The sequence below is a fragment of the Nanorana parkeri genome, unplaced genomic scaffold (genome assembly GCF_000935625.1).
Source record: "Nanorana parkeri isolate BGI_ZX_2015 unplaced genomic scaffold, ASM93562v1 scaffold294, whole genome shotgun sequence".
Taxonomy (NCBI): domain Eukaryota; kingdom Metazoa; phylum Chordata; class Amphibia; order Anura; family Dicroglossidae; genus Nanorana; species Nanorana parkeri.
Window position 1 is genome coordinate 1274300 of NW_017306562.1, and position 13904 is coordinate 1288203.

The 13904-nt window shown below is 41.2% G+C and overlaps 1 protein-coding gene across 1 annotated transcript in view; it reads right to left on the reverse strand.

Moving 5' to 3' along the window:
• Positions 1-13904, reverse strand: part of WDR81 (WD repeat domain 81) — a 46256-nt gene that overhangs the window by 3148 nt on the left and 29204 nt on the right. Inside the window, exons 8-9 of the mRNA XM_018557655.1 lie at positions 12977-13122; positions 8700-8879 (exon numbers count right to left, since the gene is read on the reverse strand). Coding sequence (XP_018413157.1) covers positions 8700-8879; positions 12977-13122 — 326 coding nt within the window. The remainder of the gene's footprint in view (positions 1-8699; positions 8880-12976; positions 13123-13904) is intronic.

The window sequence follows — 13904 nt, forward strand, 5'->3', positions numbered from 1 at the left end:
TATATATATAAAAATTATATTTAGTGTGATTTTCAATCAAAACATTAAAATAAAGAAAATCCACTTCTTTGATCCTGACCTACAGGTAAAATAGAGGTGTCTGTAACATACACACAATACAGAAATTCACATTACAAAACAGCCTCAGCTTGCATGTGCTACATCTTCTTACAACTGGCAAGTCCCATGGTTTCAAGTCAACTGGAAGGGCTTACTTCCAGGTTATCATTTTGCGGGATAGATCACATGGTGATCTGCAGACATGCTGGAAAAATGTAAGCAGCCAAAAAAAGCATTTCTGTAGAAAACAAAGCCTTTAGATTGGCCTGCACTATGCAATAGCTATCCTTGAGCTTACCACGTGTATCATATTCTGTATCAGCAGCCAACATATAACAGAATGTGCTGAAAATTGCACAAGAAAGCAATAGTGCTGTGATCAGCTGCTGTCCAGGGTAAAATGTTGAAGGATAAGTGTTCTTTCCTACAATAAGCAAAAGTTGCCAAACTGTAAAGCTAACTATGTACCTTTTCCAGGAAAACAATATGGCATTCATTTCTCTGCCAGTACAGGACAAGAACAGTGTTTAAATCCTCTGGTGCTCCTGATCAGATGCATACTTCCCATATTTACATTTTTGGTATAGTTATCTTTTAATATTCTATGTGGTGGCTTAAAATAAAATTGTGTTTTCCATGCACCACACTACACTGCTAAGATTAAAATGGACAGATCACACAACATTGTCAGCAGAGAGGGAGAATTTGTCTATACAAATCAGGTTTAAATAAAAGGGACCATTTCCGTACAATAATAAAAATGTTCTGCAGGGATAAAATGTTGTTTCACCTTGACAGAAGAGGTTAAACAAACTATCACAGCGTGCATTGGGGCAGGTAAATATAAAGAAGAGTTACTCATTACTACGGCTTGAGAAATATACACAGCACTCATCTTTACTTGACTTGTTTAATGCTCAATTAAATCCACATAAGTATGGATTAGTAGAATTCAATTGTACAAAATACAAAAAAATCTGTTTCACGCAAAACCCAGTACCACTGAGCTTAATCACAGGGTTTCTATCACCCTGGACTTATAAAGTATTAATGATGATTCCATGAACCTGGGATACTTTAAGATGGGGTTGTTCTTTAAGAGCACAGTGAAATCAAAGACGGTAAGTAATATACATAATGCATATTTTCTGTTATGACTCAACAGACATGTCCAATGAGAAAAGTTAAAAATGTTTGATCATTACTATGAAGTATTTTGTTTCCCCGAGTTATCGCTTCTCAGACATTTTTTTACGCATGCATTTTCCCCATGACTGCATATAAAATTTAAAGTGGATATTTAAAGTGATTCTGCCATATTAGAAGTAGGGGGCTGCTATTGGAGCCCTCCTGAAAATGCTAGATGGCTGGTTGTGTCTGACTGGTATGCTTCAGTCAGTCACCAAACCAGCATGGTGTAAATAAAGGTCAGGTAAATAGCAGAACTACATATGTCTATACTTGTTCCAGATCAGCCACTCAGACAGCACTGAAGTCAAAACATCGGAATGAGAGGCAGAGAACCATTGCTCTCAAGAGAGTTCAGTAATGACAGCCTCCTTTAATATCTCATGACAGTGTCCCTTTAAAAAGTGTGTAATGACTTTCTTTTACCCATTGGCATAGTGTACCTTCCCCACTGCTAGCAGAAGTGGTTCCTTTTGCAGACACTGAAAATTTGTATATCTGTTGCAGCTTTTATAGCAGAGCCAATTAGTCAACGCAAAAAATATAAAGGATAACTGTACGCCCAAAGTCTTATACTGGCATATCCATACTCCTGACATATCTTCACTGTGCAGCCCAGTGGATGCATCCCAGCGGAGATTCATCCACGCATGCTCAGAAGAAGCAGCTGCTGGCAGGCAGTGGTAACTGTGAGGCTCCCGGTGGGTTGCACAGTGAAGATCTGACAGGAATGAGGATGGTGGGTATAACAATTTGGGGGATTGCTGAAAGAAAGGTGGTGGGGTGTTGTAAAGGATAACTGTACCAATAAGTTCACCAATTCTTTAAATTTATAGATGGAGCATGGATTTCAGAAACTTGTGTATTTGTATTAAGGGAAACTTATTTTGTTTATTTTGTTTAGGTTTGTAACATTTCAAACTGTTTTAAATCTGTGTTTTTATAATGCAATGAAGTCACCATGACTGCAGATTAAACTTTCCGGTAAAGGTTTTAAAATACAGTAAAAGACTTAACACCAATGAAAATGTGGTTAATGTTACATTCACAGCTTTAGAAATATGCCCCTCTGCACAGATAAATGTATATTTGTAAAAAATAAATAGAAGGACAAAAGATCTCCAGAGCACTATGGGTTATCTAAAGTAACAGCACAGCTTTGCACTTTTCAGGCTCACATTGTCAGCCTCAAAAGTTAGACTAAGCCATCACTGTGATGAATCATTCACTTCACCTTGTGCCATCACATTCTGTAATTGTCAACTGGAGCTAATGAATTCCATAAACAAACAGGAACTAATTAATTCCATAAACAAAGAGTTTACAACAAACAAGCAAAGGAGGGAGAGCCTGCAAAATATGACACTGCAGAAAGCGCCTGGAAACGCTCGTAAAATGTTAATAAAATAAAAAATTAATAAAGTTTAAGATGTCTAAATCTTGATTGCATTCGTCATGAAGGGTAAAGCAGCGGAAAGTAAGATCCAAAAGCTTATTAAAAAAAAATACAGTAATCAGATCAGTAAGCCAGGGTGAGCACCGAGTCACTCCATGTAAACATACTACTACCTGAATTTGAATATTGATTTTGCTGCCCACGTGTTTTGGCCTTCAACTTGAAATGCTATGGGGGGGAATGGGGGATAGAATGTTCTGCAGTGTGCAAATAAGTGACACATGATGAACAAGCTCACAAGGATTTGTACATTTCAAGTAGTGATAGGTGTGACTAAGCCCTCAGTCACACGGGAATCGGCCCACATGTACAACTCCGTGCTGCGTGCAGGGCCGTACCGAGCAGCTCCCGGGAAGGACAGCTGCTGCATGTGATTAGTATGCAGCCCCTGTCCTTCTCTATGGGAGTACACGGCCGTACGCCCCCCCTACGCTCACCTCAAGTGCAGGTCCGTAGGGGTGCGTGTTTCCTGGCTCGGACGTAGACAGGATCCATCCCGTCAGTGTTCAAGTACGCTCACCCGCACGAACTTGCAGGGCGGATGAGCGTAGGGGGCGTTTGGCCGCGTAATCCCATAGAGAAGGACGGGGCTGTGTACTAATCACACACAGCACCTGTCCTTCTCTGGAGCTGCTCGGTACGGCCCTGCGTGCAGGGCCGTACCGAGTGACATTGTAGTGACCTGTGTTGATCATGTGCAGAAAAAGGTAGGTCACCAAACATGGTGTAAATGAAACCTAAAACTGATCAATAAATATAGTATTTTACAATGATAGTGATATGGAGAGAATTCTTCCAAAGTCCTTCTTAGTTTAGTCCTCTTTAGTTTGAACTGACAAGCATGCAACTGAGGGTATAAACTCTTTTTAAGATGAGGTGAAGCAATACGTATGCAGCATGAAGCAATTGTCAGACGGAAGAGCTGTTAAGAAACCTACCTGTCCAGCTCACTTCATAGGAATGTGTTTCACAAATCAAATACAACTCAAAAGGAAAGGCCAAAAGCAAGAGTTTATACACTGAATCATTCACCCATAATTATAAGCAACTACACTGCAGCCATCAAATATTCTGACAACGTAAATTCCTACTAAAGTTTATAGCCAAATGGAACCTTTCAAGTAGTGGTTCTAAAACTCATTGGATATTCAAACGTGTAACAGCACCAGGAAATGCATTGAAGATGAAAAGCTTGTACAAAAAAACAAAATAACTTCATCCTCCATTTATTTAGTCACGTGATCTATTTTCTTAGTATCACCGCAGCATGGCCCGGGTCAGGGGCTGGACTAAGCTGCACTGCATGGCCCGCCGTGTAATGTCGCTTCAGCTATTACATGCCCTCACTTGCAGACCATTCAGAGTGGAGTGCACTGTCAGCCAAGCATGTGATTCGCTGTAGAGCACATATTTGATCGACAACACACTCCACTCGGAATTGCCTGGAAGGGAGGGTGTGTAATAGCTGAAGAAAAGTCACAGTTCAAGTGACGTGCTATGGCTTACACAGCCCCAACTCATATATTGCTGTGCTGTATGGAAAAAATGTGGTCAAATGACTTAGAGTAAATTGTGAATAGTTAGCAATACATGGCTTAATTACCTAAAAGGAAGCGTGATTTTTTTTGGGGTGGTGGTGGTGGGGGGGTAATAAAGTCACTTTACCAGACTGACAGCCAGGGAAGTAGTATTTTCAGAAGAATAGGTCTGCATTAGCAGTCTACACACTTTCTCAGCATGTTTTATTTAAAGAAAAACTTAAAGGATGAATTGTTCATCATAAAAGGACAATAAGATTTTTAAAAATTATTATAAAATCCATAAAATCCTTTCCTGGAGGCCATTGAGAAGCACTGGATTCAGAGACAACTGGGTTTTACTGCCGCCTACAGGAGGATTTGTAGTATTGTGATGTGTCAACTGCACTCCTTACAGTGAGTGGACCTTGATAAACGTTCGTGGTGCTTGTAGTGATTGTACGGATGGGGCTGTGTTTTCCAGAATTTAAAAGATGGAGATCACCAGCACACAGTCAAAAACATTGAATTTGTTTGCTTATTTATTGAAGAAACATGTCACAAGCGTCATTTGAAGTTTGTAACATGTTTTTTTAATAAATAAGCAAATTCAATGCTTTTGACTGATTGCTGGTGATCTCAGTCTTCTACGACACAGGAGGATTTGGACATTGGCATACAAAAAAAAACACAGAACAAAAAAAAAAAAAACGGTAACCAGCACAGTATAGCTCCCACTCCCAGCATTCCTCGGTTTGGAAAGAAAAGCAATTCCAGAAGCAAGATCATAGATCCAGTAGAGTAGAACCTGTGCTCTTCAATTAAGTTCAAGATATGGATTTTATAGGTTTTCATTCAAGGACACAGAATTCAGACACAAATGGGATATCCAAAAAGCAGTCCAAATGAGAGGTGGGCAACAACAGAACACCAAGCAACAACAAAACTTGACTGTCTACAGCTTAAAAAACACACCTGAAAGACAATTACAACCAATACTGGCATCAGATGAGGCCTGAACATCCACCAGGTAAAGCATAGAAAACATGTGAACAGAAAACCAGTGGCAACCTTGCAATCTGGGAAACAGTTGCCTAATGCCATAAAGCCTATGGAGCACTCACAGTCCTAGTACTGCACCTTGACAGGTAAAGGTGAAACATGATCATTAAGACAGTACGTTTTGTCTGAGCCATCTAGAAATGTTGGACCAAAGATCCGGTTCCCCTTTATGGGGACCATTAGGGATAACAAAGAAAAAAAAGTCAGTCTTGCTAATGGAAGCAGTGGCTTTCAGATAGGCGTGCACAGCACACACTGTATCCAGACAAGGAAGAAGGGATATCCTAATGCATGGAACTAGACAGGCCTTGCAGAGGTGATGGTGGCAAGGAAAGCAATAATGTGGATAAGAGTGAAAAGGGGAATGTCCCCAGTAGGTTTAAAAAGCAGTTCTTGAGTGCTGACAAAACCTAAATCAGATCTAACAAAATTGTGACTGAATAGATACCCTGAACAAAGTTCGTAAAGAATGGGACGCTAGCGCTCTCTGGGAAAAGATTACAAATTCTGAGATCTGGCCCTTGTCGGTACTAGGGGCCAAATGCAAAAAGGTGAGGTCTTGTGTCCCCGTGTATTTCCTAGGATGAAATCTTCTTTCCTCGCACCAAGCAAAGTATTACTTCCATGTGCAATGGTAGACTTTGCAGGAAGCAGACTTCCTGGCTTTGAACATCATAAGAATCAAAGATACCCCTGCCCCTCAAGATGTGAACTTCAACAATCATGCTATAAAGCCAGCAACCATGAAGCAATATGATAAACTGGTCCTGGAGACAAAAAGGTCCTAACGATCTGGAAGAGCCCATGGAACATCTGTCAGTCTGTCTGTCTAGGTCAGAATGCCATATCCACCTGGGCCAATCCAGAGCTATGAGGATCACAGGAACACCCTTCATCTTAATACTGCGGAATATATGAAGAAATGGACTGAGCCCATAACAACAAATACACCTTTAGAAATATTTAGAAATGACAATCTACAAACACATACTTCTAGATAATTGCTGGCTCTGTATTCTTTGCATACCTTATTTCTCTTTTCTTCCCCAGTCTTCTGACAGTGGCCATGTTTACTAAAGGGCAGATTTCTAGCTCTCCTTTTACTTTCTGGCACATGTGACTAGACATGTGACCATTCACATCATCTCAGGGGAGGAAAATGCCTTTCCCTGAGATTTTATGAGATTACAGAAGAGATTTCCCAGCAATGCTCTGCTGATGACAAGGCAATCCCAGTGTGCATTGCTTTGGCAAACTGAAGTCATTTTACCCTTTTAAAAGCAGGAAGTGAATGCTCTGCAAGTGTAAGGATTGCTAAATCACAGCATTTTACACCTGACACATCTCTGTTATTAGTAATCATCATACACAGAGGGATGCATTGGTAGAATTAAATTTTTGAGTGTAAAGGTCCGCTTGAAGCCTTGAAATAAACCTGGTACCTGGAAATAAACCTGTTCAGTTTGTTGTCGAGCCTGGACGGTGAGAGGTCCACATCTGGCATCCCCCACCTCTAAAACAGGTCCTGGAATACCTCCAGGAGTAGGTTCCACTCCCCTGGATCCAGGCGCTGCTGGCTGAGGAAGTTCACGTCCAAAACGTAAACGGTGGACAAGGCCAAAACATGAAGTTCTGCCCAAGAAATAATCCTTTCTACTTTTCTTGCAGGGACAAGACTTTGGATTCCTCCCTGGTGATGTACACAACTGTTGTGATACATGTGGCGGTAAAGATTGGAAATTGTGACTTTTCTCTGACTTTAATTTGCAGAATCTTGTTCTGGGTTCTTCCTTTTAGGTGTATTTTAAGCCCATCCCTTTCCCAGTAAAATGCCAGAAGATCTGTGAATCAAAGTGGCTCTGGTATTTGATGAAGCGAGGTTCAAATCCTGGGGTAAACAGGGTTTAATCTAAATTTGGAGGGTTCCTGATTTACAGCCTGATCCTAGGATCCCGAAGCCTTCCTAGGAACAAAGGAACTGATCTGAATACAAGCACAACAGGCAGCACCTACATTTTACAAGAAACATTAGTTTAAATGGACATGACTGGTTCACTTTAAGAGGTTGAAAAACCCACAAAAGGGAATAAAGAAGAGATAAATAAAAGCATGAGTGGGTACCTGGCTTCTCTTGTGGCACTTGATGGAAGCCATATTATCTGCAAGGGTAACTGGCATTTTTTTTAAAAAGAAGTCTACAAAAGGCACCCCAGTGAGACCATTCTTGAACACAATACAACCAGTTTGACTTCCTAATCTGACGGTACCAGGAAGTAGTATTTCATAGCAGTGCATAGGCTTGGAAAACGTGCGGTTACATTTAGTTTGCATGATGGTTTAACCAAGTAGACAGGAATACCATCCAAGAGAACAACTTATCAGCAAACCTTTTAGTCATCTTGTTCCATTATGTTTCCAAGTAATAAAATATGCAACTGTAATAATACTGCCCTCCAGTGGTGTAACCTTTACCTAGTGGGATGAAAATTCGGAACAAAGAAACTGCTACATTAGGTTCCATCCAGACTGCCAAATCAAATTATTATTTGGAATGACCTGCTGTTCTGTAAGATCAAGGGTTATTGCTGCATGGGATAGTGGCTGCAGTGCTGAAGCACCTCTGAACATCTGCCAGAGACACCACCAGGTCAGTGGTGAATTCCGAGCAGGGAAGAAGGAATCCTTCCTGGCTAAATATATGCACTGAAGCTTCTGCAATCAAACTCCCTAGGTTTTACCCCAGGTAAGGAATAGAAAAGCACTCTAGAGCAGAAAGAAAAGGTGGTGCTTTTAAACTGATTTCATGTCCCTTAATTCGGTGGGAGAGAGATAACCTCTCTCTGGTACAATCATGGACTGATTTGGTAATTTGAGTTGTGCTCCTATTTGTAAGACACACTCCACCTGATTGCTCCTGATGAAAACCTGAATCCTAAAGAAATTGCCTTATGTTTTAATGTTAAAGTGACAAAAGGGTGGGTTCAATGAGCAGTAAGAATTGCAGTCAAGATGTGAAAGTGTGAAGATATCCAAGCACATGCAGTTATTACAATTATTATTATTATACAGGATTTATATAACACCAACAGTTTACACAGCGCTTAAGGATAAGGGTGCACAATATGTTTTAAAGAATGGTCTCTCAAAATTTCATTCAGCATTACAGCTAAAAATTTAATGGAAAACTTGTCTACAACACACACAAATGTGTCCCAGTCACCAGTATTCAGATGGGATGGTGCAACGTATGAAATAATCTATAGAAGAGCCCACGTTTACAAAATCGTACAGCTAGAATGTTTTATAGACTTCCCTCATGGGAAGTTTTCTGTGTCTGCATTTACTTTGGTTCGTACGTTCATGATATACCAATACATATACACTACATGTTCTTTTATGTGTCACATTTCAATTACCTTCATCTGAAGGATGTCGCCCTCATGTGCTGGCCACCCTCGTAGAACCAGACCAGTCCTGGTGTCCAGCAGTATAATGAATCCAGATGAATAACCTGCAATAACACTGCGACCGTTGGGGCTGACTGCCAGGTAACGGATGAGGCCTGCATTCATGTTGCTGGCTAGCTTGAATTCATGCTAAGGAAGAGAGCAGAGGCAAATCTCTTTAAATGTATAAAATGCAAATATGAAGACATCTAATGACAGGCGCACCAGTAGTCTTGAAGACCACGATATGCTGTAAAGCAGAAGGACCCATTACTTTGCTCTTCATTATTTATAATAGAATATATACACACACACACACACACACTTGCCCCTTTATTAGGTGCACCTTGCTAGTACTGGGTTGGACCCCTTTTGTCTTCAGAACTGCTTTAATTCTGCGTGGCATTGATTCAACAAGGTTATGGAAACATTCCTTAGATAGTTTGGTCCATACTGACACAGCATCACACAGTTGCTGCAGATTTGTGGGCTGCACATCCATGATGCGAAGCTCCACCCGCCTGAACCGTTGATACAAGGCAGGATGGATCCATGCTTTCATGTTGTTTACATCAAATTCTGACCCGACCATCCGAATGTAGCAACAGAAACCGAGACTCATCACACCAGGCAACGTTTTCCCAATTTTCTATTTTACAATTTAGGTGAGCCCTTGCAAACTTGAGCCTCCGTTTTCTGTTCTTAACTGACAGAAGTGGCACCTGGTGTGGTCATCTGCTACTGTGGCCCATCTGCTTCAAGGTTCAATGTGTTGTATGTTCAGAGTTGCTCTTTTGCATACCTCAGATGGAACGAGTGGTTATTTGCGTTACTGTTGCTTTTCTATCAGCTTGAACCAGTCTGGCCATTCTCCTCTGACCTCTGGCATCAACAAGGTATTCTTGCCCAGAGAACTGCCGCTCACTGGATATTTTCTCTTTTTCAGGCCATTCTCCATAAACCCTAGAGATGGTTGTGTATGAAAATCCCAGTAGATCAGCAGTTGCTGAAATACTCAAACCACCCCATTTTTTTTCATGTCATTTTTCGTTCTATTTTTTTTCCGTTTTTTGTCGTTTTTTGTTTTAAATATCCCGTCGGTTCCGCCCCCCTGCGACGCGTACGCTCGCAAGGGACGGAACCCGGATGCCGGCATCGGCCGGATGACACAGCGCGGCTCGCGGGAGAAGGTAAGTAAATGCTATGCGGCATTCCCGAGTGTAGCTCGGGGTTACCGCTTATGGTATGGAAAAGTAACCCCAAGCTACACTCGGGAATACCGCCAGGGAGGTTAAATCACCTTTCTTCCCCATTCTGATTCTCAGTTTGAACTTCAGCAGGCCATCTTGACCATGTCTACATGCCTAAATGTATTGAGTTACTGCTATGTGATTGGCTGATTAGATATTTGTGTTAACGAGCAGTTGAAGAGGTCCCTAATAAAGCGGCCAGTGTGTATGTATGTATGTATGTATGTATGTATGTACGTACGTACGTACACACACACACACAGTATATTTTATTATATTATGAAGGTTTTAGGGTAGATTGTTAGTATTTCGGAATTATTATATTAAACCTTACCTACAATAGTGATTACACCCTACTTTGCTTACTTGGTACACTTTAAATCAAAGACATGAGGAAGTTTACGGGTAGAAGAGTTTATGATCATTCACAGTAGTGTGTTCTTTCACAAAGTTTAAAAATAACATAGTTGTGCCCAGTTATTCTACTGTGGTGGGGAGGGTTAAAAAGAAAAATGCTGTAAAGGGCCAAGACAGGCACACCCAAGTCCATTGGCTCAACTTCTAGAACTGCTATAGTGAGAGGAAGTCCACATGACAACAATGCCTTATACAGAACCTGTCATGTCCTGAAAACTGTGAAGACAAAATTGGTAAAACCCAGGCACTAAGAACTAAAAATATTAACTGGCACGTTTCTGATTGAATCCTGCTTTGCATATACAACAATGCACTGCACCATAATAATATCCATATTTGGATGATGTGGCATTTATGAGTCACTTCACAGGAAGTGTTTAATTTTGGTGAACCAATTTATCTGCAGATATGGAATGTGTCCTCAGTAAACCAGCTTTAATGTTCCTGTAGAATATTTTTGCAAATCTGTTTGGTTTCTTTCCTCATAACCACAAACCACTTTTCATAGGATTAAACAAGGCAAGGCAAATCGGATAAGCTAGGGGAGATCGCCAAAATAACTCTGGATGCTGACATTTTATAAGAATGATATTTTAAAGCCAGTGGAAGCATAGCTTTCATTTACCTGAAAGAACGTATCCCAAAATGGATTTTATATTATTTTAATGGAGTGAGGTAGGGTTTTATCCCGTGCCAAGTCTGGCTCTATGGGACCAAAAGAGCAGATACCTTCCCCACTGATAAAGCAATGACTGAGCACCTGCTTTAACCTGCAGAAGTGAATTCCTTTTTATATCACCAAGATAACCTGCAAGAGGGGGAGTGATAAATATCTGCATCTTCTAGCATATTATTCCATAGGGACATAGGAAACATTTAATTTAAATGAAATCACGACCAAAAGCCAAGCTTAGCTTGTGACATAATGAAATTGGGGTTAACTCTCCCCATGGAGGTGACAGAGATGTGATGGCTCTAGTGTATAAATCATTTCCCCAAAAGAGAAACATTTAATCATTGCTGGAGGTCTTCTCTGATAACCTCTGCTTCCCTGATCTGACATTTTGAAGGTGCCACGTTGAGCCCTTACCCTCCCTTTGTGTCCAGTGATTTTTTTTTACAGACCATGACAAGAAACTGGAATTAGATGCAGATGCTTTTACTACCCAAATTTATAACTGTATCTGTGAAAATGCAGACATACCGGCTGCCTTTCAATTAAAAGGCAGATTCAATTGCCTGCTGGGCCAAACAGGTTAGCTCTCAAATTAACATTGTTCCGTAGACTGCCAGCATTATAGGAGATATGAGAAGTGACTTTATACTTCTTCATCTCTGCCTTTAGCAAAGAAAAGCCTCTCTCACACAGATTACAATAAACACAGCACTTCCTATTAGTTTGCTTGGTGGTGGAGAATAAAAGATGAAAATATATAAAGGGGCAGTGTGCCAACTGAGCAGAGGTAAGGGGGGAAAACAAACGACTTGTCCAAGGACTAAAGCAGGGGCACAATCTACTTTTCGTGATACTAAAAAATTATTTTAACCAAAACCGCATTTAACCGTGCTAAGGAGCGCTTCTCATTGGTCAGCGCTGGCAGGCGATCATGGTGACCAACAAATACTTGCAATTTGCGAGCGAAATTCAAAATCTATAGCACAGGGCTTCACTGGATGGCAGTATGAGGTGCAGATAGTAAACCCTTATCAGCGGAGGGGAAGGACCATTCGCCGAAAGGCAAGGATAGTGGGGGGGGGGGGGGGGATATGAGCGGCTAGTTCCATATTTCCCATATTACTTGGGAAAGTGAACTTACGCTGCATATGCATAGTGTGTGTGTTAGGGAGTGCTGCTGTCCCGTTACCACAATATGACACAGTGTAATGGGTGCAGCACACACACACGTGTGCATTTATTTGTATACACATGGAGGGAAAAATCTGAGGGTTTAATGTCACTAACTTTATTGCCATCACACAGGGGTTAATAAGCCCCTTTGTGATAGCATTCAGAGGTGACAGGTTCTCTTTATGGAACCTTCCCTCCAAAACAGGCGATCTAGCACAGCAATGTGCCCGAACTCCTGTGATAGCTGAGACAGGAAGGCTGAGAGTACAGCGGTCCTGGGTCGCCCAAAAGAGCAGGGTACCCCAAAAACCACAGCAGGGAGGGAGGCGGTTGGCGGGTGGGGTGGACAGACTATGGAGGAGGGGGCACCAGCAGGCTACATACAAGCGATCTGGGTGGCAGTACAGCCGCTCAGATTATTTGTACAAAATGGCTCCCCTGCTCTACATTTAGCCCTACTGCTTGCCCGCAGCAGAGCTAAATGTAGGGGGGGGGGGAAACACCTGCCCGGAACTGCATGTCCTAAGCGTCAGGCAATACGAATTCCACACCCCTGTTGAGCAATCTTTAGAAGCACACAGTAGCGAAGTACTAACCAGGGAAATTTAGCTAGTATGCAATATAGCAGCACTTTGATTACGAGAACTGGCAAGCCAGTAAACATATAGAAAGTATAGAAATAATTGGCAGAGAATAAAAAAATAATTAACATAATGGTATAGATGAAGAACCTGTAGTCCTGGTTTCCGAGGATCAATAAAACGAAGCATTGAGTCAGAGCTTGCAAATGTGACACTGCAATAAGGTGGAGGCATTGTCGCCACAGCTGTTATGGGCACCTTCGTATCTCCAGCCTCATAGGTACGAATGGTTTTACCTATAACAAGACAAAACACATTGAAAAGGAAGATATTGTGAAAATAAATGTATTATAATAACATACCTTTAACCCAGTATATACACATACTTACTACACCATACCTGGTAATACACATAATAAAAGTAATTATCAATATATTTATCACATACAATGGTTCTAAAATGTGTGACAGCAGACAGTGTCTTCTTTGCTACCATACCCAATTATTCCCTTCTGCATCAAACAAAATCTCCCTTTATGTTTGCTGTAGATGAGTAGCAAAAAATCAGCACCGCTGTTTGTCTCATTGGCTTAGTCCAGGCTTCTCACTTTAAAAACAGCAGTAAAGCAGTTTGAAAACAAATGCACCAACACTGACCTCATGATCAGTGTATTGCGGGTGCAATGCAGAAGTTCTTGAAAATATATTCCCCCAGCCTCAGGTCTTTACGAGAGAGAGAGACGACAGCAGCAGTGTCCCATGCTGGCTCCAAGTATTGGAAAGAGCATATTTACTTCTCGCAATACTTCTCCTTTAACCCTTTCGCTGCCAAGCCCTCCGGAACATTTTTCAAATCAACGTCCTTGGCAGCGAAAGGGTTAAAGAAGAACTCAGGGCAGTTAAAAACCTAACCCTTGCAGTGGGGCTACTCCTGCACTGCAAGGTTTAGGTGCTCGTTGAGGTCTAGGGTGTAAAATAAAAATAAATAAATGAGGATTTACTCACTCTAAGCCCTGCCTACATCAACACATGATGACATCAAGAAAAAAAAAAAAAAAAAAAGAGAAGAGAGTTGTCT